Source organism: Eucalyptus grandis, chromosome 9 (assembly GCF_016545825.1).
Source record: "Eucalyptus grandis isolate ANBG69807.140 chromosome 9, ASM1654582v1, whole genome shotgun sequence".
NCBI lineage: Eukaryota > Viridiplantae > Streptophyta > Magnoliopsida > Myrtales > Myrtaceae > Eucalyptus > Eucalyptus grandis.
In genome coordinates this window covers 3,017,905-3,045,190 of record NC_052620.1, presented here as the reverse complement: position 1 = coordinate 3,045,190, position 27,286 = coordinate 3,017,905, and the positions used below count along the sequence as shown (strand labels likewise).

Sequence of the window (27,286 nt, the reverse complement as noted above, 5' to 3'; positions counted from 1 at the left end):
ATGTTGTGCACATATGTGGTGAATTCAATGTCAGGTGTGAGCGGAGCGACTTCTCTTGAGGGTTTCTTTAAATGGAAACTCGCATTAGATATCAATGGGTGCTGGTGAAGATCGTCTCGTCGCTAGTGCTATTGATCAATCATCAAATTTGGGGTAGAGGGTGAGTTCTTCAACAAAATGGTGCTGCCAAAGAACTCTTTCATTGGACTTGCATATAGTTGTGCTTATCTTGTAATATTTAAAAGCTCGTTGGCGCTGCTAATTAATCTAGGGACGTGATAGGTCCATTTTACCAAATGTGTTACATGTGGGTTATGACAATAATATGGCGTGCCTAAGTCTTGGACTAAGTTGCATACCTTAGAACTTGATGAAGTGTCAAGATTTCACGGCTTCATGAGGAGCGGCAAGCTTCTTGTGCAAACATACCAACGTGAGCTGATTTCGTGGGATCCAAGAGTGAGCCTGACGTGACTCCTTGGAAATTGGGGAGATTTGATTTAGTGACATAATACACTCATCATCATTTCTCATCTTTCCCAAGGTCACCAAGCCCTTCATAGGCTTCCGGATCTTTTGCTTTTTGGGAGAATTTACATGTAAAGCCAGTACTCAAAAGGCAATATCAGGGGAAAAGCAGTCATCATGATGGAGAAGAAAGAAGCAAAAGGGGGGACCACTCAAAAGCAAGAGCAATTCAAATTGTTTTTGGGGATTGTGATTGGAGGAGATGCAAAGTTACTTACCTACATGATAAGAAAGCCATTGAATGATATGTAATGATCAATAAAATCAGCTCAGATGAATAAAATTGAAAAGATTTAGAAGATGGGCATTTCAAATTTTACCATTTCCTTCAAAAACTTTTATGATGAAGGCAATGAAAATGATGAGAAGAGCCACTCCAGCTAATAACCCAACAATGATGGCAAATGTTTTGATCCCTGATTGGTGCTTTTACCAGCAAATCATTCCAAAATCCCAATTCAAGAATTGATTGGTTGATTCAATTGCATTTGATTTAACCTTCTCTTTTAGGAAAGAGTTGGTAACATATATGGTAAATTGAGTTAATCTATAAAAAGAATGACTCACCCTCGTGAGCTTAAGGATATAGATGTTGTTCAACTCCACCAGTCAAATAACTCGAGTAACATTTGCCCAAGAAAATGTCACTATAGAGTGTCGTGCTGCATTCGCTATTCAATCGTCCGAATCGCCTCCAATAGGCAATCTCGACACTCCCCTGAGCTCAAATCCCTGATGCACTAGGCCGAACCCTGCACCTTGCCTTACAAAAGCTTCCGAAGATCGTAGCATTAGAAAACTCATGTGGGTTATGACAAGAGTATGGCGTGCCCCAGTCTTGGAATAAGTTGCATAACTTAGAACTTGATGGAGTGTTAAGATTTCTTGGCTTCACGAGGAGTGGCGAGCTTCTTATGCGAACATACCAACATGAGCTGATTTCGTGGGATCCAAGCGTGAGCCTTACCTGACTCCTTTGGAAATTGGGGAGATTTGATATAGCGAATGTGTTGGAGAGTTTGTTTACCCATGGAACAAAATTAGTTGTTGCTTTACTATTGTCGGCAAGAAGATGAGATGTCTCGGTCTGATTCATGCCAATTATCAAAGAAGGATGAATCAAGGTATTCTCCAAGAAACTAATTCTTGGGAGCTAAATATTCGAGTGAAGATTTCTCCATTGATCCCTCCAAGCATGAAAGCCTTGTGTGTCATAGCTCTGACCGTATTAATACATCATCAACTCTTTTTAAGTTCTCTAATAACTTCCTCAAGCCACAAATCCACCCCTTAATCTTTGGCTATTGCAAATGCTGATGACGACATGTTTGAAATTAGAGCTCTTCCTGTATTCATAGATTATGTACTCGGTGTTTGCTCGCCAAAATCGCAATGATGCTTCGATGAAGCACTTATTTAAATTGTCAAATTTGGATTGCGCTTCTATCAAGCCGAATAACTAGCATTCCTCCTAGCTAACGTGAAAAGCTTTTAACAAGCTTGTAAAACATTGGTAGATCGAAGCCAAAGCACTGTAGCAGAAGCTGTGACCAGACCGACATGATTTCATCTTACCTCCATTAGGCCCAACATTTCATTGTCCGACATGGATTTTGGAGATATGCATTCAGCAAATGGCATGAGAAAACTTACTGAGCTTCACTTATACAAGTTTTGAAGTCCTGATTAGGTGCTTGAAATGCTCTACGACTAGGTGAAAATTCTGTCGGATTCTCAACATTGAGGATGTTCATATGGTCTTAGGGTATTGGGTTCAGTGAGAGGCGTAATGAGTAAGAGGTTGTTCGAATAATATACTTCGGTGATATTAATGGAAGATGCTTGGGTGAACCAGAAATCGAGGTTTATTTGCTGAATACAAATACGATGACGATACGGAGGACTCAAAGCATTCCATCAGGCACTTTTCAAGTAATATGCATTTTATTTTTTATTTTGGAAACGAGTAATGTGCACAGTTGATACTCCACTTTTTTATCCCCCGCTCTAGGAAGCATTTCATTGCTTTTGATAAGCACCGGTTTGCGCATGAGCATCCCGGCAATGCAGGGACCATCTTATGTTTTTCTTCTGGTTATGGGGAATTCAGTTGAGCATCTTTATATGATGATTTAGTCAGTGAAAATTATACTGTTGCTGCTCTCTGTTCATATTTTTCTAGGATCAATGGTTGTTGATTCAGCATTCCATGCATGCATTAGAGATAATGAGCTTCTTCCTCGATCGTCGTGTGAATATGTATACTATTCTTTGTTCTTGCTCACGTAAACTCTTCATTCCAAGATCAGCATCTCTCGTGCTTTTCCCTCCCTTGAGTTTCGTTTGTTCCTATGAAGAAAAATGTCCATTTTTACGGAAAAAAGGGATAATACATAAAATGGGTTGTGAGAGACGTGGTCTGAGTTATCCCCTTCTACTTATGCATGCTTGTTATATTCGTTTGAAATAAATGCAATGAGGAATGACGGAGTCTTGGACTATGCTGTATGCCACTGAGCTTTCATGGCTCCGCAAGGAATGACAAGGTTCTGCTGGGAACATTCGATCTTGACTTAATTACGTGGAATCCAAGGATGGAGCTATGCTTTAATCAGGTATTGGATCGTTGAATCACAACACCAGGGTTATCTCCTTTTCTTTTGGGAGACATGTTAGGAACATTGTTTCCACGAGTTAGGCCAGCCTATTGCTTCTTGTTTCTCTGTTTTTCCTTTGCTTGTACTCGCACCTTAAGATAAAAGAGAGTTCCAAACAAAATACCACTTTTTTCCCAATGAAAATAGACAGCTTAGAACAAGCTTTTGCCAGGAAACAAACAAACCCAACATGACAACATCATCAAACCAGATACGTGACTGGGAGCCTCACATCGAGTTTGGCTCTTTTGCTTACAAAAAGGAACATCAGGTTGAAAAAATGTCATCCGGAAAATGTTAATGAGTGCTTCTGAAGTGCTTGTTAAGGGATTGTGCTTTGGAAATATGAACATTCCTATTTGAGGCATATAACCTTTTTGAAACATGTTTTCTCTCATCAAAGATATGTGTCGATATGTTAACTAGCTCCTATCACACTTGCTTAGGCCTTTCGGATTGTTTCTCGAAAGGAACGATTAGTCTTGAGTAGTTTGGGAAGCTTTAACCTTCAATGTTGGTTTAGTTTATTTTTTGTTGCTCTGAGCTAAAAAAACTTACTTTGAATGTTGAAAGTGGAAATTAAGAATATACACTTTATTTTCGCAAATTGTTGAATGATCATATAAATTTCAAATTGGAATCTTGACCATTCATTCGAAGCATTTGTTGAGACTTTTCTCGATTGTTATAATTCATGCTCTGTTGAACAGCTATGCAAAGTATTGGATTACCCAATTCCAGCCCAGGTTTTTGTCATATGCTATTGGTTCAAGTTATGTGAGAAGAGAAACGGGGAATCATTGGTGGAGAAAGGTCGAACTTTTTATTGAAGAAATGTAGTCTTGCAAACCAAATATACAACTGAGGACCGAGTTCCTACCAGCATGAAAGCCTTGTAGGCCACAATGCTGACCAGGTAGGCTCTCCCCAAGAACTTTGAACATCTTTATTTATTTCTTCATCAAACAAATACACCCCTTGTTCCTCTTCTAAGGCAAATGCTAATGACGATTTTGTGTACTTCAAGTAACCTTTGAACATGATCTTGTTTGGAATCTCGAGTTGCATTGGTTTTTCCCTCGTGGGCTAAGCCCACACTCAAAAGGAAAGGGAGATTTTTGCACCCATCAATTGTGTACTTGGCATCCGAGTGCCTAAACTGCATAGAAGCTTTGCAGAGGAAGTTACTTCTAGTGTTGAATTCAGGATTAACAACCATGTCGTTATAAGGCCAAATAGCTAATATACCTCCTGGCTCACGCAGAAGGGGTTTGGTTAGCTTGTAAAACTTTGGAAAGTCAAACCGGTGCATTATGATAGTAACGATGAGCAAATTGACATGATTTTTGTCCCCCATCAAGGCCACCATTTCATCCTCTAACGTGGATTATAGAGCACGCACATAGTGAACTCGAGGATGTGGCATTGGGATACTTAGCTAAGCTTCGTTAACGTTGATTGCTATCACTTGCTCGTAATGCTCTTCGACTTGGTAGAACTATGTTAGGGACACATCTGTGGTCAGTCAAGTAGGAAAGATTTTAATTGATTAGCAGAGGATTGTATTTTCTTATTGGAGAATCATGTCCCCGTTAGAATTCGATCCAGCATATTCTTGTTCAAAAATCGCGAAAGGAGAGAAAGAGACTAACTTCAAGAGCAGCTTGACCACTGTCAGTGCCGACATGCCAAGCCAAAGAGAAGAGAGAGGTGCAGGTGAGTACGGAGTACCTTACTAGGACATGCAGAAAAGAGAATTGTGTAATTTCTGCATATTTCAAATTAAAAGAAAATTATAAACTTTATAAGATTGACAATTAGTATTTAGATGTTGTACAATGGATATAGATATATGCACATCCTTATATTAACAAAAAAAATCAAGTTAGAATCTCTTTAAGTATATCTATAACAGATCGTATGGTTGAATGTGAGTTATGCGATTATCTCTAAGCATATTACAAAATATATTTTAATTGAAGATCTCTCCAAATGACGTACCTTCCCTTTTCATCTGCACCCACCTTTGATCTCACTTTGCCCTATGGTACAATGAAGAGAATAGCAAACTTGGGGTTAATTCCAAGATTTGAGTTGGATGCCCGTTACAAGTGTGAGACTTGTGTTGAGGCCAAGTTTGCCAAGAAACCTTTCAAATCCATTGAAAGAACAAGTGAACCTCTACAATTAATCCATAGTGATCTATGTGATTTAAAGTTTGTAGAAAGTAGAGGTGGAAAGAAGTATTTCATCACATTTGTGGATGATTGTACTAGATTTTGCTATATTTATTTACTAACTAGCAAAGATGAGACTATGAGCATGTTTGTCAAGTATAAAACCGAAGTTTGAAAATCAACTTGATAAACGAATCAAAGTGCTTAGGTCTCGATAGAGGAGGAGAATAGTTCAATCAATTTGAAAGAGTTTTTGTGCTAGTCATGGAATAATTCTCCAAACGACTGCACCTTATACTCCACAACAAAACGGAGTTGCTGAACGATTGAACAGACACTAAAGGAGATGGCTAATGCCATGCTTTTGAGTTCAGTTTTCAGAACTTGTGGGGGAAGCGCTTAACCGCAAATTATATTCTTAATAAAATACCCCACAAAAAGACAGGTAAAACTCCATATGAGTTATGGAATGGAAAGTTGCCATCCTACAATTTTCTAAAAGTGTGGGGGTGCTTGGCCAAGGTGGCGATTCCTCCTCCGAAACAAACTGCTGGGACCAAAACGGTGGATTGCATATTCATCGGTTATGCTCAAAATAGTAGCGCATATAGATTTTTGGTTCATAAATCTGAAAATACGGAAATTCATGTCAATACAATCCTAGAATCAAGGGATGCTGAATTTTTTGAGGATATATATCCCGCAAAAGAAACCAAGGAGAACTTTCTAAAAGGCTTAGAGAATCGTAATCCGAGAATGATGAAGTTGTGGCCAAAGAAGCCGAACTTCGAAGGAGTAAAAGGTCTCGAATCGAAAATCTTTCTCGGACCTGATTTTTTCTAACATACATGTTAGAAGGTGAGCCCCAAACATATAAAGAGGCAATGTCTGCATGCTCCTTTCTCGAAAGAAGGTTGACAATGAAATCCATTCTATCCTAAGTAACCATACTTGGGAATTGGTTGATCTTCCACCTGGAAATAAAACCAATTGGATGTAAATGGATTTCAAGAAAGAACTAAAGCCGATGGTTCCATTGATAAGTACAAAGCTCGGCTTGTAGCCAAAGGGTTTAGACAAAAAGAGGGTCTTGACTACTTTGATACTTATTCACCTGTCACAAGAATAACATCGCAAGGATGTTGATTGCTATAGCCGCTATACAATTTGCAAATACATCAAATGGATGTGAAAACCGCATTCTTAAATGGTGATCTTGACGAGGAGATTTATATGGAACAACCCGAAGGGTTCAAGGTCAAAGGACAAGAACACAAAGTGTGTAGACTTGTCAAATAATGGACTTAAACTTTGATTCAAAATAAGAAATTGACAATTAGTATTTAGATGTTGTACAGTACATTGAAAAGGTATTTGAGAGAGGATATATGTATATATTTGTGCTATATGTTGATCCTTGTTAATTTTTGGAGATACAGTCATCAAATACATTTCAAGAAGAACTTTTGAGATGAAAGATTTAGGTGTTATATTTCCGGCATCAAAAAACAATCCTTAGGATGAAAACATTGAGAGATAAATATGCACATAGAATTACTCAAGTAACGGGCAGCATCATGTATATCATGAATTGCAAAAAATCAAGTTAGATATAACTCCAGGTCATCTGCTTTTTGATGAGAGTATTAGGATATTTGAAAAGACAAAAGATATCTATAACAGATCGTATGGTTGAATGTGATATGTGTTATGCGCAATGTTATAAACAAACTCTAACAGCTCTACAATGGAATCAGAGTTGTTGCTTTTAAAGCTCTTGCTGAAGAAGCGAATTTTTTAGAAGATGTTATTTTGCCTGCAATTTGCATAAGACAATCAATTCATAATGTGATTTATAACGGTAAGTCTAAAAATGACATAACACCGTAACTCAAATGGAATAATTTCTTTAGACTTTGTAAAGTCAAAGGAAAATATTTCATCAAAAGAGCTGCATCGAGGGGAATGGGTTTAAGAGCCTTAACCCAATAAAGAGATTCCAGGGTGATCTCACAAATTTTGAAAACTCTAGTGTAAGCACTATCTCCCATTCCTATGATGCAACAATGCTTTCCTATAGCGTTATTAAGGGTACGTCGTTTAATGATTCCTATAACTTGAATGTAACATCCAAGTAAGATATGGTAGGATATCTTTAATAGGAATGCACCTATATGCGTGAGAGAAAATCTTTAAAGGCTAGATTTTCTGGCATGAATCCCGAGAGGTTCGGGGCGAAAGAACGAACACAACCGAGAACCAATCTTGAATTGGAAATACTCCGTGTGAGGTTTATTGTCTAGGCTTACACAAACAACGCGATTGCTAGTCCATCGACAGAGTCCGATAAGCTTTCACTAAAGAAGGGGAATGGTTTATTTCAACAGGCATGCTCAGATTCCTTCGAGTAAAAATGTTTTGTTGATCCATTAATGTGGGGATTGTTGTAATTATGTTATGATTATGGTTAATGGATCAACGAATGCCAATAAATTAATATACGTCTTTTCTATTCACGTATCTCTTTTTGGATTCATGGTTCATGTATCTATTGAATTCATGAATTTTCTTAGATCCATGTATCTTTTTTAATTCATGTATTCATTGAGTTCACCTCTTGAGACTCGGATTTGTCTTGAATTCATGTATCTCTTGATTCATGAATTTCGTGGATACATGCGTCTATTTAATTCATGCTGTACATGAACTAAAAATCTCCGCTTCATAATATTTTAACATACACTTTTCTACTCTTCTGATTTTTCTGAGTGTGCTCTTGAACCCCATCCCGTTTGCATAGTGTTAATCCAAACAGTTCGAGGTGTTGTATCTTGGGAGGCATAGTTTGTGAATCATGGAGACCATTGGCGGGAACTAATTGCCTTAAGGAGATTCGGATATGCTCACCTCCTCATGTTCGATTTCAGTTTGTGTTTTATTTTTGGATTATTTTTCCAACCGCAGGATTCGGGCCGGCATCCAAGCGCCCAAGACTTTTGTCGCGTCCCGAGGGCCCAACCTCCGTATTTTAACAACGAACGACCTCTTCCCCATCCCACTCGTTCGGCTCCGACCTGCACGTGCTCCCTCTCGTTCTTCCATACTCCTAGGCGGGGATTCGGACAGGGTTTTCTTCCTCAACCTCTGGCCGCCATGAGTTCCTCCGCCTCCGACGCTGACCACCACCTCCCAAAGCTCCCTGACGACATCGTCATCGAGCATATCCTGAAGCGATTGCCAGTGGAATCGCTCCTCCGATTCAGGTGCGTCTGCCAGTCATGGCGATCCACCATCGACAGCCCTCGTTTCGTGGCCCTCCACTTGAACCACTCCGCTCTTGATGTCTCCAATCGGCATCTCGCATGTGTAGAATGGTGCAATCCTCCCCGGAGTCTGTGCTTTCCGTTCTCCAGTGAGTCTCTTTCTATATCAGAAATTGAAGTCTCGTCTGCTGCTCCTTTGAGCTGTTACCGCTTCGTTGGCTCGTTTTGATCTGCGTCGCGGAAGTTTCCAGAAGTACGGACCTTTTCATAAATGACTATGGCAGGTCAATAAATTTGTGGAATTTATTCACCAGGAAGTACAAGGCGGTTCGACCACCCCGTCCGGGGGTTGACTTTATTTTCCAAGGAACTTGTCTAGGGTTTGGCTTCGATGCTAGGTCGAATGACTATAAGATTGTCAGGATGGTACATCGGACCCTCCGTGGCTACTTACCGTTAGTCGCCGTTCACCGTCGCCGACCTCCGAACGTCGGACATCAGACCCTCCGTTGTGCTGGCCACCTACCGTTAGTCGCTGTTCACAGACCTCCGAACGTCACATTGACCCTCCATTGTGCTGGCCACCCCATCAGTCGTTCCCGACTCTGAACATCGGACAGCCGGACTCCAGACAAGTCGGACGTCGGCCGCGGGACTCCGGACGTCGGTCGCCATACTCCAAACATCGGTCACTGGATGCTAGACTCCAACCACCCATCCTCAATCACCGAACGTGAAACGCTCAGGGATGCGATGATGCCTCGAGTAGAGATTTATTCACTCAATACAGATTCCTGAAGAAGTTTGGAGTGTGAGATTCCTGCTTTCATTAGGTCTAGACCTTCCGCAGTATTCTTGAATGGGAACTTGCACTGGTTTGTTTCCAAGTTTGAATACAGATCAATAGTCATGTTCGATCTCGCCAGTGAGGTGTTCCATGAAATGGCTTTGTCGGAAGAGCTTTCGCACATGATTAGTGTCAGCAAAGTAGTGGAGTCATCCGTATCGAATGACTTGCTGGCTGTGTGCACAGCAGTAGTTGGGCATCCTTCCGCTTGTTCCATTTGGGTTTTGAAGGAGGAGCATGGCTGAGTCTTGGACTGAGCGGTATTCTTTTCACGTGAATGGACAAGTAAGAGGATTTGATGGCTTCACAATGAATGGCAAGCTTCTGATTGTAATAGATGATGAAGATGAACGAGTTTCTTGGAATCCACAAACTCGACAATTCGTAAATGCTCCACTAGTGATGCAATCCAATTTGGTTATAGTGGTAGAGAGCCTTGTTTCACTTTAGAGAAGATTTGATTTCCACTATAGTTACCTGTATTATAATTTGGTCCAACATATTCTTGTTCAAAAATCGCGTAAGAAGAGAGAATAACGTCAAGGGCAGTTCTTGATATTATCACTGCTGACATCCCAAGCCAGAGAGCAATGAGAGATGCTGGCGAGCATGGAGTACCTCACTTGGATAAGCGGAAATGAGATTGTAGAATTTCTATATATTTCAAATTAAAAAAATTTATAAGTTTTATAACATTGATTATTACTATGTTGTACAAAGTTACATCTGAATTGAGAAGATATGATTTTATTCATATACACTCTGGCCACATAATGATGAGTAGAGGAAGTGACCTTTTACTTTTGGTACTTCTTGCAAACTTTAGAATGCATTTTCATTTTCACTTTAGTTTTTAGGCTGATGAAAGTATGCTACTTAAGACCGCATCTACATCTACAGCTTCGGTATTACCCATACCAGCAGATTTTAGACGATGCGGATGGGGAAACGAATGACGAAGCTTTTTGAATGCTATGCATGTATGTGTTTGATTTGACGCCACTATAAGTATTTTTCAGCTTCCATAAGACCAAACTATTCGTGGTTTTGAATTATGCATCTTGTTCTCTGGGCATTGCACATGGTTCAAGTACAGGCTACTATGTTTTGTTTCCTATCTTGAGACTTTTTGGTAGCACTGGCAATGCATACCAAGTAAGCTTGTCTGTTGATTCATGCAGATAACTGCATTAATGCATCAAGGAAAAATTGGAGACTATATTATCATGATAAACTCTCTTTTTCCCTTAAATGAATTGTGGGTTGGAAGTCTCACTCCATCTCATGCTTCACTCAAGATTTTGCACGTCAAGCTGTTTGAGAATGTGGTCTGTAGATGAGATAATCTCTCTGCTTCCTTCTTGGAAATAAATTTGGTATAGTGATTATATATTGCAGTTCTTCTCTAAAGTCTGATGCAAGGTGCTAGAGCTCTTCTTTGTTAACAGGACTTCTGGTGTTTGGCAATCCAAGTTCACCTAGCTCTTGCAAAAAACGAGAATGGCATAGAACAACAGAATGCATTGTTCAAGTTTCTTCAGAATGCCAGCATATAGTTTATCTGGAAGGCAAGAAATAATCTGCTTCATTGCAAGCTGCTCCTTCTGTGGAGGGTGTTCTTAGATTGAATTAGATATGCGGGTCTCAAAGTATATACCGAAACGTGTTACATTAGGTCGAATTCATTGGAAAGCAGTGAAGTAGCAGCTGCATTTGCCACAAATTTGTACGAAGGCTGAAAATGAATTCAACAATTAGTCTCCTCTGCCCAATGAATTAGATATGCAGGTCTCTAAGTATATATTGAATAAATTAAAATGTTAATTTTACATACTTTAAGAATTTAGATATGTTGTTGGGACATTGCCAATGACGGATTGAAAGGGGCCGACGGTCTTTATAGCGCCAGCTAGCTTGTGCTTAGTGTATTTTCTATGAGTGTATATGTAAACAAATCAACCTAATTGATGAACAAAGGGTAGTGAGAGCTTACCGGAGGAAGGCAATAACGATATCTTGATGAATGTTTTTCTATATTTTGAGATTTCATATAAATTTTATATATCTTCCCTTTTTTAGATATTGCAGAATTTTTTATCTTGCCTCACGAATTAGATTTTTGCCCCGTTGATCGTATGTGGTTGAGAAGCTTCACTCTTGCTGCCCCTCTCTCTCTCTCTTCATGATTTTAAGGGTTGTTTGGAGCAGGTTCTATTTTTGAAATCAAAATATTTATTAAAATTGAATATGTTTGATATATTATCCTGAATCAAAACAAAAAAAAAAAAAAAAATTATAATTTCATATTTGATCCAACGTAAATTTTTCATAGTATATAATGAAATAGAAAATAAAATAAAATAAAAAGCCTCGTGTAGTTCTTAATTTGACTCAGAAGGTCAACGGGGAATCGACCATATAGGTCTGGAATCTACTCGCTTCACAAAAACATTTATAGAGCCTAAGATTTAGAAAACTCCACACGTGTCTGACAAAATCGTGATATGTCACGTGACAAACAGAGAAATGGAAAGGGGTACTGCACCGAGCTCTTTTCCCGCCTTCTAGTTTCCATGTGTTCTCAGTAATAGAAAGAATCTCTCCGACATCAACCGTTTCATTTCCAGGTCGCTCGCTCTTCTTCCTCAACCGCCAACCGCCAACCACCATGAGTTCCTCCGCCTCCAGCGACGGCCCGAATCTCCCTCAAGACGTGGTCGACGAGATCCTGAAGCGATTGCCGGTGGCATCTCTGCTCCGATTGAGGTGCGTCTGCTGGTCGTGGCGCTCCGCCATCGACGACCCTCGTTTCGTCACCCTCCACCTGAACTACTCCGCTCTCCATGCCTCTAATCGGCATGTCGCGTGTCTAGCTTTGCACGATCCTATCCGGAGGCTGTGCTCTCTGTTCTCCGGTGAGTCTCTTGCTCGGCCTTCCGTGTCGCAATTCAGAATCCCGTTTGCCACTCCTTCCGAATGTTATGGCTTCGTTGGTTCATAAGTTTCCGGATATGGATATGGCGAGTGGACGTATGTGTGGAATTTATTCACCAGAAAGCACAAGGCGGTTCCTCACAACCGTCCGTGGAGTCGATTTCGTTTCGTGGAGGTTGTTCATGTAGCTCAGGGTTTGGCTTCGACGTCAGGTCTAATGACTATAAGATTGTAGAGATTATTGATCCTCCAGTTAATCATCCCAGATTCTTAGAGACAAACCCCGTTGCGTAAAAACTCATCTGACAGAACCATTTCATCAAACACCATCGAACAAGATTATCGATCCATATCCACCCTCCTGGAAAAGCACGATGATCTGCAGAAGGTTGGTGGATATGGATCGATAGTCTTGTTAGATGTCACCAGTGAGGTGTTTGATGAAATGGCTCGATCGGATGAGTTTTTGCGCAAGTTATTTTGTCAGTATTGAATGGCTTGCTGGTTGTGTGCGCTATTCATGTGGAGGAAGTTTTGGATCCTGCATTATATTTGTTCTGTTTGGGCTATGACGGAGTACAATGTGTCCGAGTCTTGGACTAAGCTGTATACTCTTGAGGCAGTCCATACTTTTGAGGCTAGTCAACTAGTAATAGGATTTGAAGCCTTCACGTGGAATGGTGAGCTTCTAATAGAAATAAATGGTGTAGAACGAGTTTCTTAGATTCCAGTCACACAACAACTCGCATATCTTCCACTATCGAATTTGGTCTATGTGATAGAGTCTCGTTTCACTTTAGGATAATTCGATTTCTACTATATTCACCTGTGTGACGGATTGATTCTGTTTGTAGAAGAGTTGATAGAGACATGTAAAGTGAGGTGGTGGTGCCCGTTTGCTTTCCGTACTTCTTGCGAACTATAGAATGCATACGCATTTTCACTTGAGTTTTTCTTTAGACTAAGCAAAGCCTGTTCTCCTTGCAATTTGCAGAAACTTAACACTTTTGTTGCCCACATCAAAACTGATCAAAACCAGAAGTGAAATCTAATCTGATTTCACCAAGAACCCCACAAATGGCATATGCATATGCATAGTCATGAGCTCTCCCGTTTCCTAAGAAGTGATGGAGAGAGAAGAGATTGAGATAGTCACACTTACCATCAGAAATCAACAGGGTTTTGTCTCTTATGCTTCTTTTCTGTCAAATGTAAGCGTGGCTATGAGCACAGAGTGCTGGTGGTTTGAGAGGGAGGATGAGACTAGGAGGAAATGGACAGACAGAGCATGCATAAGCCACAGAGAGAGGACTTTGCAGAGTCCAGAGAGAAGTTTATTTGCTGCTTGACCTTGCTCTGCTATTTCAAGCGAGGGAGAAAGAAAACACGAAAGCAAAGTACTCGATTCTCTTTATTTTCAGATGCAAAGTGGAATGAGTAGATACAAGTGTGTGTGGGGTTGGGTGGCTGTGGGAGAAGGGGAGAGAGAGAATTTTTTGTTCGTGAAAGGAGATTTTTGACATGATCAAATTCAAATCGCATCCACTTCTCTAGACTATGCTAAGTATGCAACACATGACAGCATCCATCTACAACTACAGCATTGCCGCTACAAGCAGATTTTAGATAAAGTGGAAAAAGAATGACGAGACTTTTGGAATGCTGTGCATATATATATGTTTGATTTGATAAGCATTTTTCAGCTTCTACAAGACAATGCTAATCACATTTTGAACTGTTTTTTTTACATATTTTGAGAATTTAGAAATGTTGTTAAGACATACATTGCCAAAGAGGCTGGCGATAGAGATGTCTATGGTTGAAGTTGGGTCAGCTGGAAAATGAACAATATGGGCTTGTTAAAGGTTGGTTCAGGTTTTGGGTTATCTTCTTCAATTTTTAAAATTTCTCGAACGAAATCATCAACGGGAGATAGAGGTCTCGTTAAAGTCGACGCAAGCATCCTATCAAAATCACTAAGATGTACACCTTAGTGCTTCCCTTCTCATCGTGGAAACAAAAAAAGCATTTTCCTGATTAATTTCACCACACAGGAGAGCTATAGAATCACCTTCTTTTGTCATTCTTGAGCATTGTCGTAGGTGTCTTCTGCTTCTTCTTCGACATTGGAACAGTTGATGGGTCTCCTCAAAATTCAGATCCACGAAGATGTCATCCTGGCCGTCCGAGACACAAAAGCAGTGATCCTTAATGTGGAACTCGGCAGACAGGTTCTCATTTTCGCCTCACGGATATAAGAAACGAACACCCGTTTTCAATTGACTTGAATCGAGCGGAAAGAGAAGAGTACCTCTTCAACAGATACGAGGAACTCGTTGGCCTTCTCCTTTGCCTCCTGGCTGACGAATCTGACCATATGCTGAATTTGCTTCACCACATCCACGCCATTCATCTTCACTGGCAGCGATGATAGGTGACCGACCAGGATGGAGTTCCGAGTGTAATCTAAGAGTGACCAAGCGAGAAGGGAAGAGAAACTTCTTTCGATGGCAAGGTTGATTGAGAGTAAATGAAAAACCCAAAAGCTCTTTTTGACCCGAACCGCCACAACGCCCCATTTTTTAAGCTATTACTCAAAGTTAGGCCAATTCGGGTATTTTTGACACTCCTAGCTGGTGGGGATCAACATGCCCTTGGCTACATGGTGCTTGGTGTATTTTTTATAACTAATATTTAAAAAGTCAACTTTAATGGATGGAGCGTAATCAAAGTTTATAGGAGGAAATACCAATATACATGTATTTTTTTTTACTATATATGTACTAGCCATTGTATGAAATTCCATATAGACTTCCTATATCGTCCCCATTACTTAGGTATTGTAGTTTTTTTTTTTATCTCATCTCATGAGTTATATATCTATGTCCACCACTGTAAATTTTTATCTGTATGTGTACATGTTTGATTGTTTGATGATATGGAGACAGCAAATTTAGGCTATAGCTTCTTGACTTTGAAAATTTATCAAATGAATTAACTATTTATTTGAATATTGCAAAAAATAATAATGTAACCGCTATATTTCTCCTAAAGTATACATTGGTACTCTCCTGACAAGTGCGTAAGCTGTAATAAAGCTTAATAAATGCCTACACTTACAACAAAAAATAATGCACACATAAATGCATACATAGAACAAATAATCTGTTGAAAATGAAATATATGGACTGTATGCATATCAAAATCACTATCTATTTAGGTTGACAATTTACTATCCAATTGACTATTATTCCTTAATCTAAGTCATCCCCACTTTTGTCCTGACGAAAAGGTTACCCTCATATCTAGATTGTATCAAGCATGCTCAACAATATTCTTGGTTTACATTTCCAGTCAAACCAGACATTTTAATTTAGAAAAATTTCGATTCAACCGTAAACTACTAAAAGTAACTATCAACCTTAATAAAAGGACATTAGTTTTTTTTCTTTTTGTTTCGACTTTAATTTGTTAACATAATGTCTAACAATGGAATTATAAACAAATGATGAAGTTAACTTGTAGATGTCATGTTATCATAAGGAACCTTTAAAACTTCACGGGTCCAAATCACATGTGGTTTAATTCAAAAGATCGAGTCTAGCTTAAAATGCAAAAATTATAGAAAGATTAGTAGGAAAGTTGCTCTGGCCTCTGCGGTTGAAGACCCTGCGAATCACTAATATGATCACTCAGAAATGACCTTCGGAAGTCGCTCTGTGGCCTTCGAGCTGGCCTTAGACAGCCATAAGACACAGATGGATGAATAGATCCGCCTTCGCTATAATTCTAACATCACTAAATTTTTCCATGACGCTTCTTTCCCTCTCTTAAGACATTGAGATTTCTTTTCTTCCGAAGGCCAATATATAAGAAGTATAGGGTTACAAAATTGCACTTGACAGACAACACATAGAATAAGACTTAGATTTTCTTAACTATGATGTTTAATCTTCTTCTCGAGATCAGGACATTTAAGTCTCACAAACTTACTATTTGCCTCAATTTCAGAGTTTTTTGCCTCAGATTCGTGTTGCTCTATTAATGACGAGGCAACAGAAGAACCTCCCTCGTGAGATAGTCCTCAAAATTCTCAAGAGATTGCCGATGAAGCCTCTCATGAGAGTCAAATGCATCTCCAAATTGTGGCATTGGACAATCGAAGATCCTGACTTTATGGACATGTATTTGAAGCAGTCCGCTATGAGCGGCATGATTTGGTACGTTCTTCTCACATATGAGTACTTTTCTCACAATCAAAGCAGCTCTTTCTATCCACAAAAGTCTCTTACAACAATTTCTCAATCGGAAATCTAAGTTCCACTTATTAGCCAGATAGGCAATTATTGTGTTGTTGGTTCGCACAATGAATTAATCTGTCTCGCTTTGGCTTAATACTGAATATCATAGCTACACAATGTTTTTGTGGAATTGTTTTCTCTAGAAAGCACAAAGTGGTTCTAAGTTCACTTCTGGATTATTCGTTTGTTGACATGTATGTTGCTCCTATAATTCTAGGATTTGGATGCAGCAACAACAGGATTAACGACTACAAGGTTGTTAGGATTTCTTATTCGTTTTACAAGCAACGAAACTCAAACCTTTGACAAGGATGTCATCTGGTACTCCTCACGTGACAAAACAGCGCTAAGTCACGTGGTTATCACGTGACAAGCGGAAAGGTAAAGGTTGGACTGCGCGGCCGACTTCGCTCCTCTTCTCAACGCCTAAAATCATGAGTTCCTCCGACGACGAAGCGAAGCTCCCTCAGGACGTCGCCGTCGAGATCCTGAAGCGGTTGCCGGCGAGATCCCTCCTCCGATTCAGGTGCGTGTGCCGGTCATGGCGTTCGACCATCGACGACCCTCGTTTCGCGGCCCTCCACTTGAGCCACTCCGCTCTCCACGCCTCCAATTGGCATCTCCTGTGGCTGCACTGGGGCGGTCTCCGGAACCTGTGCTCTCTGTTTTCCAACGAGTCTCTTGACATGCCTTCTCAGTCGGAAATCGGAATGCCCTTCGCCAATCCTCGCAACATTCACGGTCCTGTTGGTTCGTGTAATGGCTTGATCTGCGTCAAAGAAATTTCCGCAAGGCGGTATGGCCAGACGATGTATTTGTGGAATCTATTCGCCAGAAAGCACAAGGTGGTTCCTCGATCTGGTCTGGACAGTCGGTTCTTTCTCGTGGGGTTTCCCTGTGGAGTTCTGGGGATTCCCCGTGAAGTTCTGGGCTTCGGCTTTGACGCCAGGTCGAATGACTATAAGATTGTTAAAATTCTCTATCTTTTAGATAATAATCATCGTTGCATTGGTGGGATGAAGCCTTGGGTCGAGACTTATTCCTCGGTATAGATTCCTGGAGAAGACTGGAGTGCGAGGTCCCTGCTATCTGTGACGATGAACAGGCCGTCTTCTTGAATGGGAACATGCACTGGTCTGCTTTGGAGTTTGATGTTCCGTGGGCTGAGAGTAAATACGTATCGATAGTCTCGTTCGATGTGGCAGGTGAGGTGTTTGATGAAATGCCTCTTCCAGAAGAGATTGTTCGCATGGACAATGGCAGGTTATCAGTGTACCTGGCAGTGTTGAATGACTTGCTGGCTGTGTTTGCCAATCTCAATAAGGCACTTGGGCATCCTGGACCAGATTCTGTCTGCTCTATTTGGGTTATGAGGGAGTATGGTGTCCACGAGTCTTGGACTAAGATGTATTCTTTCGAGGCTCGTGGGCTCGTGACAAATTTTAATGGTTTCACGAGAAATGGTGAGCTTCTCATGGAAATAGGTGGTCTAGAACAAGTTTCTTGGAATCCAATCACGGGCCAATACGCAAATCTTCCACTGCCACCGCAAAGCGATTTGGTCACTGTCATAGAGAGCATTGTTTCACCTTAAAGATGACTTGGTTGCGGCTGCATTTACCGGTACATGACAGATTGATTTTGCTTGCAAAAGAGTTGAAAGAGACATCTAAAATGTCCGCTCCGGCCACAAAATGATGGGCAAAAGAATTGAGGCGGCGCTCATCTGCTTTTGGTGCTTCTTGCAAGCTTTAGAATTCATACATGCATCTTCGCATTTTGAGTTTTTCTTTAGACTAGGCAAAGTCTTCACATTTTGATTTAGTTCTTTAGATTAGGGAAAGTTTGTTTCTCTTTACGATTTGCACCCGGAAGAACTCTGCATTTTAGTAGCCCTTATCAAAACTGCTCAAAAAACCCATATCTAATCAGACATTTGCCGAGAACCCCCGAGTCACATATGCATATGCATAGTCACGAGCTCTCTGTTTCCTACGAAGTGATGGAGAGCGAGGGGATCGAGATGGCCAGAGCTCTAGCATCAACAGCCATCAGAAATCCACAAGGTCCTTTTTTTCTGTGAAATGTGAGCATGGTTATGAGCATAGAGTGACGGTGGTTTTAGCGGGAAGGATGAGACGCGGAGGAACTGGACAAACAAAGCATGCGACAGCACAGAGAGAGGCACTTGGCCGAGTCCAGATAGAGGTTTAATGGAGGACACCAATATGTTGGGACAAAGCTAAACAAATGCCTACGTACTTATATAATAAAGACAAAGTGCATAGAAATGTGCATAATATATAGACCAAATAATCTGTTAAAATGAAATATTTAGACTGTATATATGGCGTGCTTATAATTATCTGAATAATATATTAACTGAGATAATAAAAATCAAATCAAGACAAAAATCAAAATTGCAATGGACTATGCTTCCTTCGTCTCGGTTGTTTTGGCTGGTGTCCCATTGAAAAAGGGTTATTCTTGTGGTCAATTGCTTTAGGCCGGCTTGTCGTTCATCCCGGACTATAGGTCAACTCAAACCAAACATTTTAATTTAGAGAAATCTCATCCAACTCCAAACTACTAAAGAATCCCTGGTCGACCACAATTAATAAATAAATAAAAGGAAATGAATTTTTAATACATTTGACTAGTGAATATTGTCTTTTCATCAAAAGGCAACTTCAAAAACTGATACGAAAAAATTACATATGGTTTGATCTAAATCAGTGATTCTAATTGAAATGTAAATGAAATTTAGTGAATAACTTAATGAAACGAAAATATTAAAAAAAAAATTGCAGGATATACAACAGGTGCAATTTGGAAATTACATCATATTGAGACCAGGTGCAATTTGGAAATTACATCATATTGAGACCTGAGACTAAACAAAATGAGTTCAATTCGTCGAGTCCTTGCTCTTTTTTCTCTCTCTTTTATCTTTAAATGCCTCTAATTTTGGAAGATGACCGTTATAGCTTGTTTAAATTATGTTGGGTGATTCTAATTTCACTATGCAAGAACGGGTTGCAATGTTTTTAATTCCGAGTCAATAACTTCATGCAATTGTTCCTTTTATCATCAGCTCTTTAATATTTCACCATCATTATGTTGTATTTCTCGAGTTTGATTTAATAGGTTTTTGCCACAATTCTCATTAACACTCTCACACCACATAAAACTCAAAGACTTCGTTTCTTAGCCACAATAGGATAAAAGAGCTCAATTAAGGCATCTCGAATATTGTCCTCTCATTTCCATAACGAATCTACAAATAAAACTCGAAACTTTTATAGTCTGCTGTTCGAGTAATTTCCAGTTGCCACCATAAGATAGATGACAAGTGGTTGCTAAAGGCGTTAATTCACTCTCTTCTTCTTCTTCACTGTCGTCACCATCCCTTCTTCTAGCCTCGGTTTCAGACACTCCTATTGCTTTGTAGCAAATGCAACTGCAACTGATTGTGTTCTCTTTACAGAGTGTCACGCCATGGTGGGTTTGTCTCTACATGGCCTCTCTCGAGCTCGTCTCACTTGCAAACTGTACTCTTTCTTCCTTCTCTCATCCCAAGAATCTCTTCTCCAATCGTCCTTTCCTTTCTTGTTCGAACACTACTCATGCCCCATTCAGTCACAAGCATGGTCAAAGCTTCACATTCTTCGACTCCCATTAGTTCTCTGTCTGCGCTGCTTCCGGTTCTCCAAATACTGATACCATGTGTTTAACCATTGCTAGTTGGAAATTCCGTTGGATTCGTGCGTGGCCAATTTCATGGCTGATGTTGATCTTTTTTACCTGGTAATTTTGATGTTTTACTCTGGTCCTGAGAAACTGATTAAATCATTATGTTTCCTGGGAACAAAATTCGTGTTGGCTGAATTGAGTATTTCTTCGTATTCAGGAATTCTTGGAGATTTGGACTAGAAGCGACCTGTAATTTGTAGCTTCTTTTTCTTCATCAGATTGCAGTAGTATCATTTTTTCATGGTTCTTTCAATCCCCTATAGCAGCATTTTCATGTTCTTCCCCCAATTTTTACTCCACTCTCTACACCTCGAATTGGCACACCATCTGTGCAGATTAGCGGAATCCTCTCCAATGGGTGTCCTTTCTGTTTTCCGATGAGTCCCTCCCTCTGCCTGCCGAGCCACAGCTCCAGCTTCCCATTGTTACTCCTTCCAACTGCTATGGTTTTGTTGGCTCGTGTGATGGTTTGATCTGCATCATAGAAGTCTCCAATAGAAATCCAGGAAAGTGACTTCGAATTACAGTTTTCCTTTCGAAGTCTGCTGCAAGGTTCTGGAGCACTTCTTTATTGACAGGAATTCCAGTGATTGGCAATCTGAGTTCAACTGGCTCTTGCAAATGGGGAGTGGCTAGCATATAGCTTATTTGGAAGGCAAGCAATATTATGCTTCATGGTCAGGCAGCTACTTCTGTGAGGATGTACTTAGATTGATCGAAGTTTTAGTTGAACATCGATTTGAAGTCCCTCTAGTTTCAAGAGGACATTCTTAGATGAATCAAACTTGAAATCTGTATAGTTTAGCATCTGCTTGATATAACGCATTAGATTTGCGTGGTTTGTGCTTGTTTGAGTTGTTGTCTCTATCCTAGTGGGCTGCTTGTGGGAATATCCTCATAATGACCCCCTTGTTTCATGAAGTTGGTGATGCAATTTATAAACTTATTTGGAAAAAGAAGTGCAGTTCTCCTCTATTAGATACGTGAGTCTCAAAGTACATATCAAATAAATTATCACGTTAATTTTACGTACTTTAATATTTCAGATATGTTGTTGTGACATTGCTAATGACGTACATGTAGGAACCGAAATTGTTATGTATGATTAAGATATTTGTAATTATTAAACAAAGTGAATGGAGTTTGATTGTGTTTTACTATTGCTGCTACTATTATTATGGTTTTCTAGTTGAGACCACCCTTGATCCCCAAAAAGTTAAGTCCATACTCCTACCTCTACATCTCAAAAGATATGCGTAATCAACTAGATCCCTCCTATCCGATGGATGAACTATGCAGTTACTAGAGAAAGTGCTGAAATTGTTTCACTTCTCATGTTTTTCTTAATGTTTTTCATCAGGATACTCAATTCTTTTTAAACTTTTTACACAAACTGGAACGAAACCCAACTAAAAAAAAAAACCTGAAACGTTTAGTTTGGGTCGATTGGGCTTGGGAATGTTATTACCCCCTACTGGCAATGTGTCTTACCTTTTTCTAAGAGCCTTTTGATGTGATTTTTACACTCTTTACTTATTTGCTTCTTCCATGAAATAGTATAAGCAGGGAACTACAAGTTTTGAGAAACGGTGAGGATTGATAATCTTTCATATGTTAATTAGCTTTCACGTGTCAAGTCACGTGGCAAAACTGCTATGTCTCTCCGGTTCTTCTACCTCGCCGCCCAAAACCATCATGAGTACCGACGGCGGCGGCGGTGGCAGCCCAAAGATCCGTTTGCCGGTGAGATCCCTCCTCCGATTCCGGAGCGTCTGCCGGTCATGGCGGTCCACCATCGACGACCCTCGCTACGTGGGCCTCCACTCAAGCCACTCCGCTCTCGACGCCTCCAGCCGGTACCTCGTGTGCGTGGATTGGTGCGATCCCGACGAGCGCTGCTGCTCTCTGTTCCCCAGCGAGTCCCTCGCGCTGCATTCCCAGTCGCAGATCGAAATCCCCTTCGTCAATCCCATCAACGGTTACGCTCTCGTCGGTTCGTGTAATGGCTTTGACTGAACTCTCCAAGGATGGCTGTGATGAGAGGATGTACGTGTGGAATCTGTTCACCAGAAAGCACAAGGCGGTTCGAATGCCCCATCCGGGCCTTTTCTGCATGGCGACTACTCCTGAAGCTCTAGGGTTTGGTTTCGACGCTAGGTCTAATGATTATAAAGTTGTGAGAATTCTCTATTGTCCAGATGATATAAATCGAGTCGAGATTTACTCGCATGCTTGGAGTGTGAGGTTCCTGCTTTCTACGCCTTCTGACCCTCATTCTTCTTGAATGGGAATCTGCACTAGTATCTTTTCAAGCACAACGATCAGGGCGGATGCAAGTCGATACTCTCGTTCAACGCAGGCTGAGGTGTTTAATGAAATGGCTCTGCAGGAAGAGATATTTCGTGAAGACAATGGCAATTTGGTGGCACATCTGGCGGTATTAAATGACTTTCTGGCCATTATTATTCATCTCGCAGACGTTGTGCATTCTTGTTCTGTTTGGGTTATGACGGGGTACGGCGTGGCTGAGTCTTGGACTAAGCTGTATAGTTTCAAGGTGCATGGGCTACTAATGAATTTTCATGGCTTCATGAGGAATGGTAAGGTCCTGATGGAAATGGATGATAACGAGTTTTTTGGATCCGATCATAGGCCAATACACGAATCTTCCACTATCAGCGCATTTCGATGTGGTGACCGTCGTAGACAGCTTCTTTCACTTTAGAGAGACAACTTGGTCGCTGCTTCTGGTGCTGCTTATCCCGGTATGACATTGATCCTGGTTGCAAGAGAGTTGAAAGAGATGGTGGTGCACCATCTCCTATTGGGTACTTCTTGCAAGCTTTTAGACTGCATATGTGCATTTTCACATTTTGAGTTTTTCTTTATAGACTAGGCAAAGTGTGTTCTCTTTTTAAATTTCGCACTCGGAAGAACTCTACAATTTCAGTAGCCCTATCAAAACCGATCCAGGCCCTGAGAAACGAAATCTATAAAGAAGTGATGGAGAGCGAAGGGATCGAGATGGCCGGAGCTAGCATCGACGGCCATCAGAAATCGATGGGGTTTTGGCTCTCATCCTCCTTTTTTCTGTGAAATGTAAGCGTGGTTATGAGAAGTGATGGTGGTTTTTAACAGGAAGGATGAGACGAGGAGCAAATGGACAAACTGAGTGATGCAATAGCACAGAGAGCTAAAATAAACGCCTACATACTTATAAATTAAGACGAGCATAGAAACGTGTACACACCACGAAAAATCTGTTTAAAATGTAGGTATTCGGACTGTATACACGTTGTGCTTACAATTATCTAAATAAATTAATGATCAGGAATAGTAAAAATCAAACCGAAATCGCAATGGACTATCTTACCTTCGTCTCAGTTGTTTTGATTGTCGTCCCATTGAAAAGAATTGCCCTTGCAGTCAATTGTATTAGGTCTGCTTGTTGTTCGGCATGGATTATATTTCAACTCGGAATGGGCATTTTGATTTAGAGAAATTTCATCCAAACTATTAAAACAATTACTTGTGAAGCCCCTATAAAAAGAGACGTACAATTTTCAAGACATTTAACTGGTGAATATTATCCTTCCATCAAAGGGCTCCTTGAAAGGTTAATGTGAAAAAGTTACATATTGTTCTATCTAAACCAGTAATTCTAATTGATGTGTAAGTGAAATCTGGTGAATAGTTTAATGCAGCGAAAATATAGGGAAAAAAAATATAGAACAGTTTCAATTCGGAAAATACATCAAATTGGCACCAAAGACTAAACAAAATAAGTTCAATTTGTCAACTCCTTGATTTTTTTTCTCTTTTTCTTTTTACTTTAAACGCCCTTAATTTTAGAAAATGGCCCACTTAACTTGTTTAAATTATGTTGGCCGATTGATTAGATAGAATGAGATGATTGATATGATGCTTTAGATTTGCATAGTTTGTGCTTGTTTGAGTGCAGCTTATAACTTTTGCCTCTGTCCCGTTGGGCTGCTTGTGGGAATATTCCACCCAATGACCCTCTTGTTTCATGCAGTTGATGACGCAATGTATAAACTCATTTAAAAAAAGAATTGCAGTTTTCCTTTATTTAATGAATTAGATATGTGGGCTTCAAAGTACATATCAAATACATTATCATGTTAATTTTATGTACTTTAAGAATTTAAATATGTTGTTACAACATTGACAATGACATTGCACGTGTATCAATCAAAATTGTTATGTACGATCAAGATATTTGTAATTCTTAAAGTAAATGGATGGAATCTAATTATGTATTATTAGTATTATTATTATTATTATTACTACTATTACTATTATTATTATGGTTTTCTAGCCTCTTGATTTCCAAAAGTTGGGTCTAAACCCCTACATCCACATCTCAAAAGAGATATATATAACCAACTAGGCCCCTCCCATCCTGAGGATGATGTGTGTAGTTACTAAAGAAAGAGGCGAAATTCTTTCACTTCTTATGTTTTCCTCAATATTTTTATCATGATACTCAATTTTTTTTCTTTAACTTTTTACTCAAACTAGAATGAAACCCAACTAAAAAAGACTTGAAATGTTATAATCCCTGCCAGTAGTGTCTCTTACTAACTTTTTAAGAGCCTTTTGATATGATTTTTACTCTTTACTTATTGCTTCTTCTATGACATTGTATAAGCGGGAAAAAAAGAATTTTTAAGTTTTGAGGAATGATGAAGATTAATAATCTCTTATATGTTAATTAGTTTTCATGCGCGTGCTGCCTGTGTTGGGGGGAAGACATCCGGGGCTAGTATCTAAGCTAGCTACGCTTGGTGCTTTTATATACATATATATATATATATATATATATATGGAAAGAGAGGGTGATATTAAAAGAAAAAATAAAGAAAAATATTGTGCTATGTCACGTGGATATCACGTGGCAAACAGAGAGAGGGAGGTAAAACGGAAGTGCTGCGGCGAAATTTTAACCGGCTTTCCTACTCCGCCCTTCTTCTCAGCCCTAACCGAACCATCATGAATTCCGACGATGACGACGGCCCGAAGCTCCCTCAAGACGTGGTCGTGGAGATCCTGAAGCGGTTGCCGGTGGGATCCCTCCTCCGATTCAGGTGCGTTTGCCGGTCATGGCGTTCCACCATCGATGACCCTCGTTTCGTGGCCCTCCACCTGAACCACTCCGCTCTCGATGCCTCTCATCGGTATCTCGCGTGCCTAAATTGGTACGATCCTGACCAGCGCCCGTGCTCTCTGTTTCCCAATGAGTCTCTCGCTCTGCATTCCCGGTCGCCGATCGAAATTCCCTCTGTTGATCCTGTCAACGATTACAGTCTTGTCGGTTCGTGTAATGGCTTGATCTGCTTCACAGATGTTATCGGAGGTACTCGTGATCGGACGATGTGTTTGTGGAATTTATTCACCAGAAAGCACAAGGTGGTTTGGGCCCGCCATTTGGAGACTTATAATGAAGCTCTTGGGTTTGGCTTCGATGCTAGGTCGAATGATTATAAGATTCTGAGGATTCTTTATTGTCAGGATGATATAAATCGAGTTGAGATTTATTCACTCCGTACGGATTCGTGGAGAAGTTTGGAGCGTGAGGTTCCTGCTTTCTGCCCTGACCAGTCCTCGGTCTTCTTGAATGGAAAGCTGTACTGGCTTGTTTACAAGCACGGTGATCCGCAGAGCAGGGGTTGGTACGGATCAATAGTCTCGTTCGACCTTGCAGGTGAGGTGTTTGATGAAATGACTCTGCGGGAAACTTTTCATGAACACGCTATGGTGCGTCTGGCAGTATTAGATGACTCGCTGGCTGTGTTCAACAATTTCAGGGACGCGGCTGTGTATTCTGCACCGTATTCCATTTGTTTTGTTTGGATTTTGAGGGAACACAGCGGGCCGAGTCTTGGACTAAGTTGTATTCTCTTAAGGTTTGTGGAGTATTAACAGAAGTTCATGGCTTCATGAGGAATGGCGAGCTTCTGGTGGAGATAAATGATCAAAAAGTTTCTTGGAATCCAATCACGGGCCAATACACAGATCTTCCACTATCGAGGCAATGCGATTTGGTCACGGTTGTAGAGAGCCTTGTTTCACTTTAGAGATGACTCAGTGTTGCTACATTTACTGGTATGACATTAATTTTATTTGCAAAATAGTTGAAAGGGACATTTGAATTTAGATGAATGACCTGCATAAGAAGTGAGGTGGTGCCCATATGCTTTTGCTACTTTCTAGCAAGCTTTAGAGTGCATGAATGCATTTTCACATTTATTCTTTAGGCTGGGCAAAGTGTGATGATCTCTTTACAATTTGCATCCAGAAGAGCTTTGCATTTTGGTAGGCCAAATCAAAACTGATGGAAACCCTGAAAACAAAATCTAATTCGATTTTGCCAAGAACCCCCCAGAATCGCATAATTCATATACGTGGTCATGAGCTCTCTGTTTCCTAAGAAGTGATGGAGAGCGAAGGATCGAGATGGCTCTCGATCCCTTTGCTCTAGCATCAACAGCCATCAGAAATGGATGGGGTTTTGGCTGTGATCCTCCTTTTCTGTGAAATGTAAGCGTGGTTATGAGCAGAGAGTGATGGTGGTTTTTAACAGGAAGGATGAGATGAGAAGGAAATGGACAAACTGAGCATGCAACAGCACAGAGAGAGGACTTGTTGAGGAAATACCAAAATGTTGGGAGAGAGCTAAACAAACGCCTACATACTTATAAATTAAGACGAGCATACAAACTTTTGTACATAGCACAAAAAAAATCTGTTTAAAATGTAAGTATTCGGACTGTGTAAACGGGGTGTGCTTAAAATTACCCAAATA

The 27,286-nt window shown here is 40.3% G+C and overlaps 3 protein-coding genes and 1 long non-coding RNA gene across 4 annotated transcripts; all 4 read left to right on the top strand.

Moving 5' to 3' along the window:
* Window positions 1–17,134: 17,134 nt before the first annotated feature.
* Window positions 17,135–18,624, top strand: LOC104420125 (putative F-box protein At3g16210). The gene has a single exon (XM_010032019.2). It carries the CDS (start codon window positions 17,142–17,144, stop codon window positions 17,757–17,759), a length of 618 nt encoding a protein of 205 aa, XP_010030321.2. The 5' UTR covers window positions 17,135–17,141; the 3' UTR covers window positions 17,760–18,624.
* LOC120286107 (F-box protein CPR1-like) lies at window positions 17,834–18,301 on the top strand. Its single transcript, XM_039301906.1, has one exon. The coding sequence runs from the start codon at window positions 17,834–17,836 to the stop codon at window positions 18,299–18,301; it is 468 nt and encodes a 155-aa protein (XP_039157840.1).
* A 161-nt stretch (window positions 18,625–18,785) lies between the features above and the next one.
* On the top strand, window positions 18,786–21,435 carry LOC104418087. Its single transcript, XR_001981453.2, has 2 exons — window positions 18,786–19,529; window positions 19,564–21,435. It is a non-coding gene; the product is annotated as an uncharacterized LOC104418087 (long non-coding RNA).
* A 4,005-nt stretch (window positions 21,436–25,440) lies between these two features.
* Window positions 25,441–26,737, top strand: LOC104420123 (F-box/kelch-repeat protein At3g23880-like). Its single transcript, XM_010032018.2, has one exon. It carries the CDS (start codon window positions 25,474–25,476, stop codon window positions 26,401–26,403), a length of 930 nt encoding a protein of 309 aa, XP_010030320.2. The 5' UTR covers window positions 25,441–25,473; the 3' UTR covers window positions 26,404–26,737.
* Window positions 26,738–27,286: the final 549 nt, after the last annotated feature.

Excerpts from the sequence above, each read along its gene's own strand:
- LOC104420123 (XM_010032018.2), top strand. The coding sequence starts at position 25,474 with ATGAATTCCGACGATGACGACGGCCCGAAGCTCCCTCAAGACGTGGTC.
- LOC104420125 (XM_010032019.2), top strand. The coding sequence starts at position 17,142 with ATGAGTTCCTCCGACGACGAAGCGAAGCTCCCTCAGGACGTCGCCGTC.
- LOC120286107 (XM_039301906.1), top strand. The coding sequence starts at position 17,834 with ATGCACTGGTCTGCTTTGGAGTTTGATGTTCCGTGGGCTGAGAGTAAA.